The 20,038-nt window shown below is 37.5% G+C and overlaps 1 protein-coding gene across 1 annotated transcript in view; it reads right to left on the bottom strand.

Annotated features, from left to right (window-relative positions):
- Positions 1-20,038, bottom strand: part of itfg1 (integrin alpha FG-GAP repeat containing 1) — a 170,018-nt gene that overhangs the window by 454 nt on the left and 149,526 nt on the right. The window contains exons 6-8 of the mRNA XM_048605953.1: positions 16,541-16,665; positions 15,160-15,242; positions 10,897-11,014 (exon numbers count right to left, since the gene is read on the bottom strand). Coding sequence (XP_048461910.1) covers positions 10,897-11,014; positions 15,160-15,242; positions 16,541-16,665 — 326 coding nt within the window. The remainder of the gene's footprint in view (positions 1-10,896; positions 11,015-15,159; positions 15,243-16,540; positions 16,666-20,038) is intronic.

Raw genomic sequence — 20,038 nt, forward strand, 5'->3', positions numbered from 1 at the left:
CAGCATGATCTGGCAGATCATTTTAGCCAATTATTCATTCATTTAAAATTTTTGAACTTGCTCTGTAAATATTTTACTAGGTGAAAAAGCTATTTTTGAACAAAAACATTTAGTCCCTAAACGATAACAATAATATTAAATTTATATGAGGGAAGGAAGACTTTTTGGCTTTGTTTTTTTAAAGTCTCTATCATCCATATTATGTTAAATGAAAACCTACATTTGCTTCATTTGCCTTACACAGTATTTTCATTTAAAAATGTCCAAGATAGTTCAATCATTACATTTACTCTTTGTATATTTGGGATGTTAGTACAATGCACTCCCAAGTCAAAAACAAGTTGCACAGTAAGACATCCTCACCACCACAATACTTTAACTCTAACACAATAATGGATATGTATGGATCGTTTCACTTCCCTCCATTTTGGGATTGCAAAATAAAATTGCCATCTTAATGCCACTCAACTGACTAACAGGTTTGCAGTGAGGCTTCATGCTTATTAGAAACTGTACATTCAAACCAATATAATATAGGACCATTAAAGTTGACGTTAATAGCCGTCTACTTTTACACTGTACTAGATTCAAACCGAGGTACGAGGGATGGAAAAAAATGCTTGGATATTTTACGTCCTAATACAGAAGCTATATGTCTGTTGAAAGCTTTTGCTCAAAATAAGTATGCACTGTTTATAAGAGATGATGCAATACTGACAAGGAACCACAGTATTCAATGATACAGCTCTGGAACTGCTCCTTCAATAAGTGAAATAAAGGAACAATGTTCTGTTTGACACTGAAATGCATACCTTCCAGAAGAGATCCATCCAAACTCGGCAAAATAAACTGGATCAAGAGGAAGCTGATTAAATGTAGAAAACAGGTGCAGTAGGTCAATTGGCCCTTTGAGCCTGTTCCGCTGTTCAATATGATCATGGCTGATCACCCAACTCAGTACTCCTGTTCCCGTTATTACTGCATACTCTTTGATCCCTTTAGCTCTAAGAACTACATCAAATTTCTTCTTGAAAATATTCAATGGTGTGGCCTCAATCACTTTCTGTGGAAGAGAATTCCACAGGCTCACCACTCTGGGTGAAGAAATTTCACCCCTTCTCAGTCTTAAATAGCCCACCCTGTATCCTTAGACTGTGATCCTGGACTCTTCAGTCATCAGGAGCATCTATCCTGTGTTTACCCTGATGGTCCTGTTAGAAATTCATAGGTTTCCATGAAATCCCTCCTAATTTTCCAAACTCCAATGAATCTAGTCCTAACAGATCCAGTCTCTCATTATATGTCAGTACTACCATTCCAGAAATCAGTCTGGTGAACCTTTGCTGCACTCCCTCCAATCCTTCCTCAGATAATGAGGCCAAACCTGCACACAATACTCCAGGTGTGCTCTCACTAAGGCCCTGTACAATTGCAGCAAGATATCCTTTGCTCGTGTACTCAAATCATCTTGCTATGAAGGCCACATAACAATGACCTTCTTCACTGCCTATTGCACTTGCATGCTTACTTTCAGTGACTGGTGAACAATGACACCCAGGTCTTGCTGCATCTCCCCATTTCTCAAACTATCGCCATTCAGACAATAAACTGTGTATCCTGTTGTTGCCACCAAAGTTGATAACCTCATATTTATCCACATTATACTTCATCTGCCATACATTTGCCCACATACTCAACTTGTCCAAATCATATTGCAGATGACAAAGCTGTATGGGAGGCTGTGCTATGAGGAGGATGCAGAAATACTTCAGACTTGGAGATATTACACTTAGTTTCCTTATCTAAATCAAGTCATCCGAATTTCCCAAAGTAATCCAAGCCAACATGTTCGTTTACTAATTACAGGGGAAAAGTACATGTACGAGGAAGTGTTTTCTATGAACCTACAAGTTTTGAATGAGAACTCTTGCAAATCCTCAGATAATCTGACAGCACTTTCTAGCTTCACACATAATTCCACACTGTTATAGCTCCAGCTTCAAACTAGAACTATTGCTGCATTTTCATTTGTAAAGGTAAATCAACAAAACAAACCTTCAATATAGGTCACTGTTCAAACATAAGGGTTGCCCAGAAGAGACAGGGATGAAAAGATTTTTCTTCTGACAGAGGGAGTGTCTTTGGAACTTACTTCCTCAAAAGGCAGCAGAAGCAGATGCTTGGAATATGTTTAAGGCAAAGGTAGACAGATTCTTGATAGCAATGAGGTGAGAGATTATTGGAAGTTGGTGGGAATATGGAATAATCACATCAGCTACGATCTTATTAAATGGTGGAGGAAGCTCAAGAGGGCATGTGGCCTATTTCTCCTCTTAATTCATATGTTATAAAATCGATATGCATAAGCGCTTGGTGTCACTGGAGCTTTATCTTAAATTTCCAATATCTCAAAAATATCGGCAACACAAACCAGTAGACAAATGGCAACAGAAAATTCAGGAAGATCTTAGAATTAAATTTCCTTTAAAGTACTTTTGAAGAAATCCTGGACCTTGAGAAAATGCAGGGAGTGGGGAAGATTTAAACAAAAGCTCTCACATGTTCAGCATATGTACTGTCCTTTTCTGATTTTTCCTCTCTCTACGCATTCATTCTCACAGACATATATATCAGTCAGAAAACCATGAGGATATCATGCAGGCTTGAGTTCATTTTCAGCCAGCATCCTAACTTACACTACCTCTTCAATCTTTATAGAAATTTCTCAAGCACCAGTAAGACCTATTGGGACTTCAGAAGGAGCGATTGAGTATTGCTCAACTTGTCTAATGTAGCAGCACAAGTATGTCCACCTAATGGAATTGATGGCCAGTTTGAGGAGGGGACAGAAGCCTGTGTTGGCAGTCATGAAGGAGTGTAACTTAGTTGGTGGAGGTTTGGAACTCGGGTTGGCATGTTAACATTGCGAGCCGAATATAACAGTTAGAAGGTTAGGGTCATGGTTACAGTTAATTTATGTCAGTGGGTGTAATCGAAAAGTATTTCTTAAAGCATCCATATCTGTGCACTTTTGCATGATGGTTCATCAGGAAGTTGTATGTCAGGCAGCAAATAAAAATGATCTTGGAGACTCTGTAGCTATACTATATTCTTGGATCTTTCAAAGTAATAAAACTGCTGCTTAAGTACATACTTCATGCTCATTAATGATTTTTAAAAATTCATTCATGTGTTATGAAAAGTGTGTGATTTATAGATAATATTTCTGGAGTTCGGATTTCAAAATAGTGGCATATGGATGTTGCTTACATTTGTGAAGGGATTTTAAAAAAAATTCAGAGTGTTCTTCTTGGACAGAGACGCCATCTATTATGTGTCAGACGGAAGGTTACTATGAACTCCTGGAATGACCTCCCTAACCTGTTCTTCCTCCCACCTATCCCCTCCTCCCACCTCAAGCTGCACCTCCATCTCCTACCGACCAACCTCATCCCGCCCCCTTGACCTGTCCGTCCTCCCTGGACTGACCTATCCCCTTCCTAACTCCCTACCTACACTCACCTTTACTGGCTCCATCCCCGCCTCTTCGACCTGTTTGTTTCCTCTCCACCTATCCTCTCCTCTATCCCTCTTCTATCCGCCTCCCACTCTCTCCCTATTTATTTCGGAACCCCCTTCCCCTCCCCCTTTTCTGATGAAGGGTCTAGGCCCGAAACGTCAGCCTCTCTGCTCCTATGATGCTTCTTGGCCTGCTGTGTTCATCCAGCCCTGCACCTTGTTGTCTCGGATTCTCCAGCATCTGCAGTTCCTACTATCCAAGATATTTATACTGTTGTGTTTACGACAGCTAGATTTAACGTTAAAGGTCATTAGCTTGTTTTCAGTTTTAAACAATCAATAATTGATTTTAGTTTAGAAACCCAAAGATTGAAGGGTTTTGGGCTAGTTTGGAGGAAACCTGACTGGATTCAGAAACAGGTTTAGCTTTTTCTCCTTACAGAAGTATAGGTCAGTTCAGGAAAACAGTCACCTCAGAAGAAAAATTTAGTTTGTGAAATTTTCAATTCAGGAGAATTTGGGTAGAAAATGCAGGTTATTATAATTGAGAAAGATTATGTTCTCAAAATTGTGGAAGAGATCATGTTGGCAAATTTAGAAAAAACTCATTTGTTTCCAGAGTCCACAGCAAAGAAACTGTCAGGACTCAGTTAAGTAGAACTATAAGAATTTGACAGGATGGAAGGCGGGGGGTGGTGTACTTTGTTTGGATTTGAATTCCTAAATCTCATGGTGTTGGGAAATGGTTTAAGAACTTTAATAAATGTAAAATACTGTGGATGTTAGACATTTGAAATAAACATAGAAGGTGCTGGTGAAACTCAGCAGGTCTGGTAGTATCTGTGGAGACAGAAAGAGAAGGTGGAATTTTCTCAGCACCTGAATGATTAAGGCTATGACAAGTAAGTTGGCCAAATACGGCAAGATCAAAAAATGAGATTCTTGGTGTTGAGATAAAATGCTCTATTCTGCATCTGAGGTTTCAACAGTAAGAAGAGAATCTCACTAGTGAGTGGCCTATTTGCAGGTATCAACATTCCATTATTGCATATTCTTGCCTCATCTTTAGGCAATTTCCTATTCTCCCACATGGCAGAGAGATACTAAGTGGCAACTATTCCCATCGTGAAAGTCAGAGCAGATATCAGGCAGCTCCAGCATGCTGCTTGCTCCTGTGGACATCCAGCTTGGCCAGCATTTTCCAATACCACAGGACACACTCCATGCGTAGTGCCTGCCTGTAGCCTTTTTCCACAGAGGTTGGTAATGGGCATACACTGACTTCACCACATCATCATGGCATCTCTTGGAATCACTTAGAATACAACTCTCCACTTCAATACCACACTTTGGAGCACACCAACAACTGGCATTGTAATACTTCTGCCAGATCCTTTTGCGGGCAGAAACAAATATGGATTGGAGCAATGCTCTCTTAGTGATCCCTCACTTTGTGCCTACTTGGAAGCTCGCAGCCTCTTTGTTGAATTGGTCTTTTTGCACAGTGTTGCTTCATTCAGAACTTACAGGCTCACAGTGTTTTACCTTGCCTTTTGGCCCAGACATGAAACTCCAATATTTTTAAGATGCTGGTTCAATGTTATTTGTTTCTGCTGCAACTGCTGAGTGATCACAATACTGAAGAGCTGCTTCGTTTCAAATATTGACAACATAGGCTCATTGGAATTGTCCCCAGTGGATCCAGACACAGAATCTGTGGTTGTCTTTGTGGCATCTGCACTAAGAGTGTTCACAGGATGATAAATGCATGTGTCTTAAAGCCCAGGATCAGTATTAACCTTCAGTGGATGTGATGCAGCCTTCTAACTTTTCTCAGGTATAGCTGTCTACATGATGCAGTGAAGGTGCAGGAAAGCCACATGAACTTGCATTCCAGCATTCCATGGAATGCAGTGTAGATTAGAGAAGGACGGTGGTGCTCTACTCTGTTTAGAGGTGGTGGTCAGATAGCCATGTCATGATGTACATTGTACCTGCAATGCAATGCCTTCTTCCACTGGGGCTATTGATGGCCATGTATTCTCCACATCAGGTTTCCATGCAGGTCACGTAAGGGGATTCATTACAGTACAGTACACTACAGATAGAGAATGCTGCTTAGTCCTTGGATTCTTTGCTCTGGACAACTGGAGGACACAATAAGGCTACATGATGGAAGATGAAGATCCATGAGAGATACAGAATTGCACTGAGAAGGAAAACTCATATGGCACTAGCAGCAAGATACATTCCAGTAGCTCCATCTGTCTGACATTGGTGAACACAAAATGTCATGATATGGCACCATAGGTGTGATGCACATATAATGAGGTTAACAGTGAAGAATTACATGTGGAAATTTGCTAGACATCATGAAGAGAAACCCTGAAATTGACATTTGCCTGATCTTTGGTAAAATTTAGTCCAGAGCTAGTCTTTGGAAAAAAAGCTATATTGGACTCAAAATGTTAATTCTGTTTCTGTCCCCACAGATGCTGCCAGAGCTGCTGAGTTTCTACAGCATTTCTTGCTTTTCCAATGAGTTGAAAACATTGCTTTGCTGTGTGCTTTACATTGTTTCATAACTGCGTTCCATATTTAGATAGGTTGGTTTTTATTTATTTACTCTTTTGTGTAATAAACTTCTGTTGTTAAAGAAAGACTGCAGCTTTGTTTCAATGACTGACCACTACGCCAACTAAAATTAAAAACATATACAAACATTAACATTCCATTCTGGGATGTGACATGTCCAATAGTACCATCAGCTAGGATCATAACATGTGATTTGTGAGTACTGTTGGTCATCCTGGTATTTTTGTCATCACTGACAGTTCCTAAATGGTGGTGCCCCATCACCTTGAACCTCTGTAGTTCATTTGGTGCAGGTACTCCCACAGTGCTTTGAGGGATGGGTTCCAGGATTTTGACCCAGTTTCAGTGAAAGAACCAAGACATATATGATTTGTGACCTGCAGGTGGTGATATTTCCATGTGTCTACTGCCCTTCTTCCAGACGGTAAAGGTTGGTGTTTGGCAGGTGCTGTTGAAACAGCTCTGGCAAATTGCTACAGGATAGATTCTAGAAATTGCGCAACTGTTACTGCTTCACCGGTGACATAAAATTGCTGAAGATATTCTTGGACGTGTACATATGGGGAAAAGATGGATACAGGCAGTTGGCCTCTCATTCAGGTTAACATGCGTACTGTCCCTTTTTTTCTGCCTTCAAGTAAACTCAGAACAGTACTTGGTGGAACATCCATTTTAAAAGTTTCAGTTGCAACAATATAAAAGTCAGCAATATAGCTTTAAGAACTCACATCCGGCATAGCTCCGAGTAAGCTTTCCTCCATTGCCCATTTCATATGTGCAAGCCAAGCTCACAAAGTGACAGAGCCCTTTAGGCTGGCTGGAAGATTAAGCACTGCATGATTTAGGTGAAGGAGGATCCTATAAATCATTGGCCGATATGTCAGACTCAACTTCGCTGTTGAGTTCAAATATTCCACCAACCAGGCACCATTTTTGACAGTTCAAAATCAGCTCATCATAAAAACAATATTATAGCAGATTTAAAGTGATTGCACTGAAAAGAGGCAAAATGGAAATAGTCAAAAACATGATGCACATAAACTGATATTTAGTGAGCCAATTAACAGAAGTTATTGAATAAATTTGTTTGCAAATACGGGCTGCTCGTTCAGTGAGTCAAGGCCACTGATTCCAATAATATTCATCTGCCTTATTAGTGAAGAGATGTTCTTTAAATACTCTGAAGAACTCTACTTCTACAGGAAATAGGCAGTCTATTGTCACTGTATTGTGTACCAGAACAGCGTACATCATCAGACTAGCAACAAAGCATTTTTTTAGTGCTTGGAAAGTATTTCTTTTCCTCTTGAGATTTGAAATGGGCAATAGTGATTTTCAGTACCTCTTCCAAGTTGCCATTCATAAATGTGCCTAAATAGTGATCATTCTCAGCCTTTTTGATCAATTCAGTACTCAGCCAATATGGGACATGAGCCAATGTCTCTAGATTGCAATCGGAGTAGGCACTTTGGCTGGATTGCGTTTAGGATTTAAGAGACCTGCATGAACAATCAGATATTTAACTGAGCAGGTTTAGGTATTCAATCACTCTCATGAGTTTATAGCAATCCTGTGTATCTTTGTGATCAAGGTAAGCTTTTAGTTGTGTGTCCAAATTAACTTTCAAAGACAAGTACAAATGTCAAAGTCATTAAGGGACTAGTAATTTAATTGTTGTGCTATTGGACTATTAAGCAAGAGATCATATGCTCAAATTTTACTTTGACATGTTTATGAAATTGGATTCAATAAATTGGATAATAAATCTTCATAAATCTATCATAAAATCCAATGGTTTCTATGCAGTTTGGCCTCCCATAACATGTGATCAATTCTTGTGGTCCTACTTCCTGCCTTCTCTAGGTAATCACAGCGAGGAAATAAAGGTGCAGGGGACCACATACTTGGAACATTTTCTAAAAATTGCATCTTCAATATAAAGAAGTCTCCACTAACTCAAGTATATGATTAAAAAACAGCTCTGAGAATAAAGCAAACATTACAAAATATATACAAATATGTTTTCTTTAGTTAGTTTAGGAGCCTAATCACTTGTACAACTTTCATCTGGTCTCATTCATTTAATGAGGTGCTTGCACAAAATCTGAATGTCTTGGTCACAGAGTTTTGGGCTTTGTTACAGAGTTCCCAGAATTTTTATTTGCCTGGTGGGGTGAAATGTGCTAATTGGTCTTGTGAGCTACTTGTCAACTTGACAGTGCAGAATAAGGCAGGTAATTGATCAGTATTCATTTCTGATGTCCACCATTAACCATCTCTACGGCAATGACAGAGCTAATCTTTGTGTTTTATTAACAGCTCCCTTGTTGCATTTAAAAGTCAAGAAGTGATGGTTACACATACGTACTACTTGTCATTTAGGTTTCTAGCTGATTCAAGGGCTATCTGGACTTGTGCAAGTAACTAATGATTTTATCTCCAAACTCAATGATTTTTTAGTCAATGCTGGAAGCCCAGTTTTCAAATTGGGGTAATTATCCAGAGTCCATACGGACCCATGCATGTACAAATGATCAAAACAGCATTACACACTGCAGACACAGGCTGTGATGTCAACAGACTACAAATGGCTTAAACATGTGTATCTGCTGTAATGTCATACATTTTGTGCGTAGTGACATCAGCCATGATCTTACTGCATGGCGGAGCAGACTTGAGGAGCCAAATGGCCGCTTATATTTCTATTTCATATGTTTGTTTGTATGCAATTTGCTCTGCTATCATTACTTACATGCAGAAAACCTTTAAGTAATACAGAAGCATGGAATGATTTAGCAAAGGAGGTGGGTCATATGATAATTCTTTTGATAGAATTGTCTCATTAGTCCCATTATCGTGCTCTCTCTCCTCAACCCTGTTGCTTTTCTCCCCTTCAAATATTTATCTAATTTCCTTTTGAAAATTATTATTTATTCTGTTTACATCATCCTTTCAGACAATGCATTCCAGATCATAATTCAATGTTCAAAGAAATCTTCAGTATGCTATTATGATTTTGAATGCTTCTATAAAATTTTGTCTTAAACTTCTCTATTCCAAGGAAAACAATCCCAGTTTCTCCAGTCTCTCCAAAAAACTCAGGTCCTTTGTTCTTGACATCATCCTAGTAAATTTGTTTATTTAAAGCCCAGACATCCTTCAAAGATTTACGTACATATATCCAAAGGGCCATTTTAAACAGCCTGCCCTGTAAAATTGCTTAATTTTGATTCAATTTCCTTTCTTAACAAAAACATTAAATATTTACAGATCTATGGTTATGTTTAAGAAAATCTTTACAAAGTTACTGCAGATAGATATTTGCAAGCCTTTAATCAAATGTTATTCCTTGCATCTGAAACATCCAAAGGAATAGCTCTAATTCTGTTGGTGTTCTTACTGCAGGAATTCTGCCTGACCTCCTCCTATTAAGCACAGCTATTTCATACTGCTGCAGTTTCAAAAGGATGCTTAATCACTAACAAAAGAAAAATGATTGACCCTGCAAGTCACCCTTATTCTTCAAAAGAACTGCTCCACATGATAAGGTTTCTCACTTCCTGACTCTGCCTCCAGGAATCTGTGCAAAATGCTGAATCAAACTACTAATGTGTACTATTGTGGTTTCTGTTTCTTCTGTGAAGCCTGAATAGGTCAAGTTGGGGATAGCCTTTTATATTTAGTAAAAAAAAGCATAGTTTTGTGAATGCCATCCCAACATAGTGATATCAAAAACATCTTATTCATAGTTATAGTCCTTACTGGCACTGTGGACTTATCCCTATGTTTTATAGCAAACTCTTGGCTTGTGGAATAAGGAAATTCTAACAAACTTGGGTAAATTTACTGATTCTGCACTTAATAACAACCTAAGCCACCAATTGAATTTATACAGCCAATTTACTTTAGAAAAATGGCTGAAGCTTGTTCACAGAGGGGCACTACAAAATGGATGAAATAGTAAAAGGGATGACCAAAAGCTTAGTCAAATAAGTGTATATTATGGAGAGATTAAAAAAGGAGAGGTGATGGTGTTTAAGGAAACAGTTCTAGAGTGTAGGGCCATCAGCCAAAGCATAGCAATCAATAATGTGGTGAAATGAGATTGGAATGCACCTGTGGCCCAAGTCAGGAAAAAATGATTTCACAGTAGGATATAGCACTGCAGGAAGCTACAGTGATAGGCTATGCTGAGATGAAAAAGGCATGAAGGAGCGTTTTACTAGTAGATAGGCTGTCGTACGAGTAGAGAAGGGCATTGCTATAGAGGTGTGAAATAGTTAGTATTCATGGTGGGGACAATAAGGGGTCAGAAAATTATTTTAATCAACTGTTGGTAAATAAATCAGGCTCAGCCTGAATCAATGCCCAGGATAAAAAGAGATGGAGTCAGTATGAGGGTATATAACCTGAACAATGGCATTTAAAGTAACTGAGGGTCACAAGATTCTAAACCTTATTGTTGGACCATGCTTTTTATGCAGCATCAGTGAATTTACCATAATGGATAATCATACTATTTAATTTATGCATTTTTCTAAGAAAGGGTGCTACACAGCAAGATAAATATAATGAATTAGTAATCCTGTGCTGTTAAATACTGAAAACATCAACAGAAATTAAGATAAATGAACATAACTCTGGTGCATTGATGTGACCATAACAGAATCTACTGATTAGTTGTAATGTAATAGCTTGCAGACTTCAGAATTAATAACTGTCGTATAAAACACCAATCTGTGCATTACATGTAAATATTGACTAAAATTTCAAAAGTAGTACCTTCTCCTGCCAGTGTAAAATGCCAATTATAGCCAAAATGAAAACACAGACTCCAATTAAGGCTATGGCTGTAAGTAGTACAATATTACTTGGGGTCAAATATAACTTGGCACTCCAGCTGTGAAAAGAGAAAAGAAAAAATAATGAAGTTAGTGTTTCCATTGAAACAATTTTATTTTTAAAATAAAAAATAATTTATGACTACTGTTCTTAATTTTTGCCATTATTTGCCTTTTCTTTGCAACTGGTGCAAAATTATCATACATCTGAAGGTATTCAAAAATACATCCAAGACTGTTTCCAGTGTGCTGGTTTACAGCAAGACGTCCTCACACATTATCCTTTTGTTCACTGAATTATACTGGCTCCAAGTTAAGCAATATCTTGATTCTGAATTTCTCATCCTTCTTTTCAAATTCCTTCTTGGCTTCTAGCTCCGCAAACCTCCAAGATATCTGCACCCCATTAACTCCACCCTCTTCACCATCCTGTTGGTAATCTTCGCACAACTGGTGTCATGTCCTAAAAGTTTCAGTCTCTGTACCTCCTCTTTCTCCTTGAAGATGCATCTAAAAAAAGTTTTGTTTAAAAAAAACAAACTTTCAGCATCTGCCCGAACATGACCTAGCTTGGAAACAAATTTTGCTTTTTAACCACTTTTGTAAAACACCTTGGGATGTTTTATTAGTTAAGGATAGACAAATATGAGGTTGACGTGACTGAAATCCTTCATCTTGCTTAACATTTTGGTAAACTTGTTCTGCACAGTTTCTAAATACCTGATGTACTTTGCATACTTTATGCACACAGAACAGGACATCACATTCAAGCTCAGGCCTAATCAGTGATTTGTAAAGGATTAGTATAACTAATTTAGAAAGTCAATCAAGTTAAGAACGCTTATTACTTGAAGTACAAAGCTGCTCCTTCTTTTCCTTCCCTAAAGGTATGGAATGATGGATAACCATGGGTACTGACTGAGCTTTGCTCCCATTCCTAAATGGCTTGCTTCATTTGTTAGCAGACCATCTATTCACTGACCACTTGACCATTGAAAGTTATTATAACCTATCAGGATGAGTCTCTGGATTGCAATCAACAACATGATAATAGTTTTTACACTCCCCAATTATCCAACAATGATACCAACACTACTTCCACCACTGCCCTTTGTGATAATTTAACTCAGCACAAACATGCAGCTGAAGTTGCAAATTGCCTGACATACATGTCACAATCTGCATTATATTTATTCGCTGAGTTTCATATTGTTCTGGTATTTTATCCTAATCTCATTACGCCCAGCTTCGATAAGTTACTGCGAGCTTGGGAAACCATAAGTCACTTCAAGGAACAGAAACAATTTCGTAGATTTGGAAGGTAGATATTTCAGAACATAGAAGCACAGAACAGGCCCTTCGACCCAGGATGTTGTTCCAAAAATGACACCATTTTAAACCAATCCCTTCTGCCTGCCGTTGGTCCATTTCGCTTCATTCCTTGCTTATTAAGTGCTTATCTAAAAGCACCTTAAAATGCCCCTATTGTATCTGCCTCCACCACGACCTCTGGCAGCACCTTCCAGGTACCTACCACTCCCTGTGCAAAAAACTTGCTCCTCATATTTCCTTTGAATTTTCACTGTCTTACCTTAAATACATGCCCTCTGGTATTAGACATGTCAACTCCGGAAAAAAGATTCTGACTGTCGACCCTATCTATGTCTCGCATAATTTTATACACTTCTATCAGATCTCCCCTCAGCCTCTGCTGCTCCAAAGCAAACAACCCCAGTTTGTCCAGCCTCTCCTTATAGGTCATACTCTCTAATCTAGGCAGCATCCTGGTAAACCTCTTCTACACTCTCTCCAAAGCCTCCACATCCTTCCCATAATGTGGCAACCAAAAATGAACGCAATACTCTAAGTGCAACTGAAACAAAGTTTTATAAAGTTATAATGTCACTTCTTGATTCTTGTACTCAATTCCCTGACCGATAAAGGCGAGCATGACATATGCCTTCTTTACCACCCTATCTACTTGTGTGGCCACTTTCAGGGAACTGTGGAGACTAGGAAATTTTGTGAAAATTGAAAATGGTAAAATACTTTTTAAAATATAGTGATAGTAATTACAGAGTTCTCTAAAAGTGGGCAGTCAGTTGGTAAGGCTGTTAAAAACCCACACATAAACCTTAGGTTATAGGAGTAGAAATGCTGAATCCTAAAGCAAAAAAAAAACTCATTAAACCTCTACAAATTGGCATCCTATTTTAAGGAGGGCAAAATCTATATTTGTCTTCTTCAACATTCTTATTTGCCAGGCTTGAGGGAGTGGTGATTGGGAGCTTAAAGGGGGCATTGAAGGAGAGTAAGAGGAGGAGCACCCATGGGTATCAGATCTTGTCGGGGTGTGTCCATTGTGAAAAGGAGGCACCCTTCCTATTTCCTGCCCAAGGATAGAGCAGGGTAACATTCTGGGTCCCTCCAATGCTCCTGCACCCCTTCTGCAAGCCTGAAAATTGAGGTTGCACCTTCAATTGGTCATTAATTGTCAGCTTAAAGATCCTAATTGGTACAAGGATGGACAGCTGGCCTCATCCATCCCAGTATAGAATTGTGGACATCCAGGGTGGGTGGGGCTGGTGGTAGGTCACTTGGAGAATTTAACAGGCCCACTAAATCTGAAGTCACTAACAGGGGAGAATAAGAATTGGTCTTCTGAGTGTTCTTACACTACTGTGCGAATTAGAGAGTTGAAATAGGGCAGCACCCATCTATAAAAAGATCTAGGACCTGCACGAACAGTGGAAGCATCCTTACTGGGGAATACAAAGTCTAAACCAGGAAGTCTGAGTTAGAACACTATTTCAATGAAATTAAGAAAGGAGAATTTTAAATTGACAGTGATTAAAATATCAAAGAAAAAAGCAAAAGATGATTTATTTTGTTTAAATCTTCAACATCAAGTAAATTCTGAAGACGATACCTATAAATCAGCATTAGAAAGGTTGGTTGGCAGTAATTACCAACGTTGATTGTGCTATTAAAAAGGTTACTTGCTCTTGAATGGAAAAGAAACCCTTTTAAACAAACTATTTGGATTTATTATGACACACTTGTGGAACAGGTGGGATTAAAATCCAGACCTTCTGGATCAAAAGTAGGGACACAATGCTATGTAATGGATAAACATCGCAACATCATGCTATTCATATATTTAAATGTTGAGTCATGCTATGGCATCAGGACACTGCAGCTTCTGGAGGAGCAAAGAAATTTGGACAGCAACTTCCTGATTTCTGTATTTAATACTGCATTTAACTGCATAATTGCAGGTGCTTGAAGTTGTTATCTCTAACATCACTGAGTGCATTTACACCACAATGACTACAGGGGCTCATGAAGACAAGTCACCACCAACCTTTAGATGGGGAGTTAGTCAGTGCTGGACAATAATTGCTTACCTTGCCAGTGATTCCCATAGTCCATGAAAAATGAAAAAAAAAACTAATTCTTAATAATGATGAGTGTTGATAGCCATACTGTTATGCATTGTGCAAAATTCAAGCCATACTTAGTTTGAAAAGCAAACAAGAGTTTCAGAAATGATCAACTTGAAAACATAGCAACTTCATGTACAAAAGAATGTTAAAATCAAATGTGCACAGACAAGTCTAACAGGAAATGTTGTGAGAGATTCCTTGTTTAAGCAAAATCTGACCCAAAACAAACATACATTATAACATTTTAAAATCAGAATACAGCATATTATCTTTGGGTACATTGAGAAGAAGTCACATTGAACCCAGTGCTACAAGTTCACTCGACATCATCTCCTACCCAAAGTGAAATAGTGGGCTTGGCTAAAATTTTCACGGTTGGGAAGCTTTTAAAGTCATAATGCCAGTTGTGCATAAACAGGAGTACACTGTAAAGTATTTAGAAACGTCTACACCCCAAAAAAGACTGCTAAATTGGACAAATGTAACAGCCTAAAATTACTATGTCAGATAGTAAGTCACTCATTTGTGAAAAAGTTCAAGTATTCTTTAAAATATTCCTTATATTGTAACTGGTTTGTATCATTTAGAATAGAGTAATTACACAGGGAATCTTAGTTAACATACACAGATATTGGGAGGAATAGTCTGACTTTCTAAGCTTCTAGGAACAAAAGCTAACTGGCAATTTTCAAATACTTGTGTTGAATGTTTTCCAGGAATAGACCAACTTTGCGCGGATATAAAAATGTAAATGTTACCTTTTTGGTGTGTTATGAGGATAAGGAATTACTATAAGTTGAGAATTTGGAATAATAGCTGTCCATTCTTGTTTTCTCACAGACTAACAGGGAAAACAAAATAGAGTAATTAGTAATTAAAGTTTTTTGTCTAAAAATGCAGTGGTCATTCGAACAGAGAACATTTAACAGTGCAACTTGTAGTAAAACAGCATTCCTTCATGTAGAGTATTTATAGAAACTTTATAAAATGTGTTAAAATAAACAAGCAAAGCCAACATTGCATACATCCAATGTTCCCAGAAATTTGCCATGTCAGAACAATTACATTTACTCTGCAAGCCAAGGTCAAAGGGTGGGTACTTAGGGAGGATTGGAAGGAGAAGATGCTAACAAAAATTGTAAGGGAAATACTCAAAAGAAAAGATATATCAATTTTACTTCGCTATTTTCTTATTAATTACCAGAAATTAAAGAGAAAAATACTTAAATGATTTAGTTTTTCTTGCAAAAAAGTGACTCCTAACTTGAACCCAACTGCACTGAATTGCTTCAATGCACAGACAAAAACCCAAGTACTTATGAATTTCCAAAAAAAAACACCGATTCGAGTGAGATTCACAAAATCTTAGAATTGTTACAGCACAATTTAGCCTGTCGCATCTGTGCTGTCTTCATGAGTATACAATTAAACTAGTATCAGTCTTCTACTTCCTTTCTGCAATCATGTACATTCTTCCTTTACAGAATTGTCAAGGGCTTGAAAACAAAGAACATAAATCAATTTTCTCAATCAAGAATGAGGGATGGTGGAAGTAAACCTAAGAAAACCATGTAAGAGCAGGTTTTAAATTTAATTACTTAAGAATCTATACAAAAAATCCTTTTATTCCCCTTTTCAAGGCTACTCATGGTCACACCACCAGTCCTGCCAGAGTAGTGATAATTGGGTCTTGTCAATCAGTGTGTGGACACTGCACTCTTTTAGGTGACTTCAACTGATTTCAGCCTCTATGTGAAGAAACAATCCTACTTTTATCAAGAGACTTTGTCACAGTTTTAGTCATATCTTTTATTTGTTGTAGGTGTTTATATTTTGTGGGTGTGTAAGAAGATTTTGTTCACTGTTCATTTACAGCTCATTAGCTGAAATCATACAATTCATTGATGGACTTTTTAGTGTCAATTTTTGTTTTCAATTTTAGCATTAAGAATAAATGCTAAATTAAAAGTTAATTCTTAAAAATTTAGAGTAAGATTCTTAATTAGGATATTAAGAACATCCGAAACCATTGGGACAACTTTGAAGTCCATACTGACCATCAAATAAATAGGAGATTATTACCACATAATGATGTAGGGACAGAAACTCAAATTCATGCCATAATTGGTGGGTTATTACCTTTTCTCCTTGAGGTCGAGGAATGCCAACATAGAGATGGTCGAGAAAGTTTGCACTACGTCCTAGGCCAAGGACTACATAGGGCAGCTGTAGAGCAAAATGTGCTGATTGGCTGAGTTGTCCCGCTGCAAATAGACCAGATTAATAAAGAAAATTCAAATGCAACAAGACATGGGTTGTTCATCAAAATGAAATTTCAAGATGTGTGATTTATTTTCATATAACTCCATATTTCCATAACATGAAGGCTTTTTTTAAAATCACATCTTATTTCAAAATAAAGTTTTCTCTTTATTTCTTTTTGTGGCATACTTTACAACTGTGAAGTGTTGCATGGCCAGAAAAGCGAAAAAGGGAAAATTAGAATTAAAGGGAGAGAATGTAAGCAGTTAGAACAACTTTTGATGATAATTCAGCACCACTTAGCAGTATAGGCAGAATTTGCTGCAAAACAATGGCAAAAGTTGACATACTAGCTAATTTTCTTGCTATTGAGAGCCCTTTGATCTCTTTTATACTTTTATTCTGAACTATCTAGATCAGTTTAAAATCTTCGCACATGACAAATCATATACATTGATGCAACTCCCATGCGGGGTTGATACACATTTGTTGCTCAGGACCACATCATGTGCATTACTAGTGGTTTGAAATAAGTCAACATCACTATATTTCATGCACAAAATTCTTTATTTTTATTATAGTCAGGTCCTGCACTAAATACATGTAAATACACTGAAAATACAAGTTGGATTTTAGCGTAGAAATAATGATGAGACTAAGTGTTCAGTATTGTCAAAGTGTCAATTAGAGAAAAATTTCTGGTAACCATACATGCACAGCTAATGGAAAAAATAATCAGGAAAACTGCTATTCAAGTTGTCTTACTACTCTAGAAGCTATGTTCTAACATAATTTCACCTAGAGACTTGGCATTGAAATGCATAGAAATCCATGAAGTACTATGTGGTACTAAGGTGATATATACTCACTAACCTCACCAGAAATATTAGGGCTTGGCCACTGCAGAGTAAGTAAATTTTTAATTAATAGCTGTTGCATCATTATTGTCCAAAAATTTTCCTGTACAGAAAAATAACATTGACAGTGTCATTGCTTCATTATCTTAATGATTACTGGAGATCAAAAATGATTAAAAAAAACTTCTATTTTTCTTTACAGCTCTCAATGCTTAATTCTAATTTCTTTCCTCCACTTCATTTCACACTCTATCCAATTTGGAAATTAATTAAACATTCTACTTGATATCTTCAACTTCATACTATACTGCGCATTTGGAATTCTTCAATCTGATTGGATAAGGTGACACAGTAGTTCCCACATCTTTTGCAAAAAGTACTCTTCCACTTTGTTGGTCTATAATGAGCTCCATTGTAAAATTCTGTGGAAAGACTATGGCCAAGTACAACAGTATGTACGTTTGGAAGCACCCATTTGCTGCAAAGAACAAAATCTGGTCTATTGTTTAGCAAATAGAAGGTAAATTACATTATTTATTTCCTCTTTAAATTTGAAAAAAATTAAAAAAACTGAATGAACTTTCAGTTTCAAGTTACATACATTTACATAGCAAGTAGAAGATCAAAATGTTTTTGACCGGAAGATTCTGTGTGTGCTTATAATATTTTACAGGGGCAATGCCACCAGCACATAATACATACAACTCATGCAGCCATCATGAAACTTTGTGCATTATTCTCTTTGCCCTTCATCTTAACTGAATGTGTTAACAGTGTCTTTTGGTACTGCTGATCTTGACTGATCTGCAACCTTTGTTGCTGCTCTCTAAAATTCCACCCTAAACAAGCTCCAACTCATCCAACCTTCGCCATGACCCAACATTGATCAGTTTCATCCTTGCTTGTTAACTTGGAAAGCTTCAAATTAATCTGTTTGGACTATGCATTCAATTATTTTGCTTAAGGTGTATATTCCATTTATAAAGCATATTGCAAAATTTTCCATACTTGCCTCAAGGAGATATACAAGTTGCAAATTGTGGTTTTTGGCTGTACTGAGCAGAACAAAATCAAATCTGGGCTAGGTGGACTCAAGATTTTGCATGAAACTCTTACCATGTTACTATGTAAATACTTAACATTTGAATTTCATGATCCTTAATTCAACAAAGTAAAATTATTTGTATTTATTGTGATAAGATTGAATGCTGAACAAATTGCAAACAGGTGAAAAGGACAAAACCAAGATGTATTTTAAGCAATGTTTGCCTAAGAAAATATTTTTAACAAACAAGTAAGGATTATTATTGACATGTCGTAGCAACTGCTTATATATAAATAAATAAGGGAGCCTGCTGTACCAAAATATTGCAGTCTCTGAAGTGTTGAATGAACAAGACCCAAAGATTTTGAGAAAAAATAGAATTATACCAGATTCAGCTGAGCTATTCACTGACACAAAATACATGTTAGATCATCTTGACAATTTTTAAATGCAGTCCTTAGGTTGATAAAAGAAAAAAAACAATAGACTTCAAATCATGCAATGTTTTAATTGAACTGCATGTAGAAACGTTGCAATAAACAAGAGGTGTCTTCATTGTGATTTTTCAGTGCTCCATCGTCTTAGTGTTTTACATATTGGTGCTTTCTGTCTCTGTTCTGTAGATTCTATCTGACAAAGGCTTTGTGTAGGTGTTCTTTCAACCCACTCTCATCTGCAACTCTACAGTTATCCCTGCTGGTACACTGCTTTATTGCAGCAGCTTTTATGCACAATTAGAGATACAGGGCTGTCCTGCAGAATGAGTCACCATATAGCAATCCTAGACCTTGAAAACAGACTCTATGTTTGTCTCCAAACCTGGCAACAACAAAAAGCAGAGCAATCTAAAACGTGTGACAGAAGCTTAGGTATATGTAAAGTGAATTCTGCTCCCAGTGTCACATCAACCATAGTAACATTTTAGGACATGGATTGGGGATTGGGGATGGGGAAGTGGGAGATGGGATGGGATGGGGAATTGGCGAAGGGAGGACAAAGAAAAAAATGGAGGAGGTTGTTATACAGCTATAAATTTAGAGATACTCATTTGCCTTTAGCAAAGCCATACATTAATCCTCTGTGATACTGATTGGAAGTACTGCAAGGACATACCCTTATTAGTGCAATGCACTATTCTGCTTTGCGGTAATTCCTGATTTACATTCCTCAGTCTCCAGTGCCCTTCCTGTTTAGTTATCAGTAAATTTACCACTTTGCATTGAGCTTCTGAATCCAAAAGTCTGGACTGTATGCCCATAAGTCACTGGACCAGAATGCACCTTATGATAATAAAACTGGAATGGCAGAATAGCATCTCAGATAGATGGAAGGAAAAACTGACCAATGGCCAGAGGGATTCTCTTTTGGAGCTGGAATTAAGAAAATGCAAATGCAGTGATCAGGAATGGTCCCAGGAATTGGTCTGGGAACCAAGGTCAGGCGCCTGCAGTCTCAATGACTGAGAAAGATATT

Source organism: Rhincodon typus, chromosome 15, assembly GCF_021869965.1.
Source record: "Rhincodon typus isolate 14 chromosome 15, sRhiTyp1.1, whole genome shotgun sequence".
In the NCBI taxonomy this organism is placed as follows: domain Eukaryota; kingdom Metazoa; phylum Chordata; class Chondrichthyes; order Orectolobiformes; family Rhincodontidae; genus Rhincodon; species Rhincodon typus.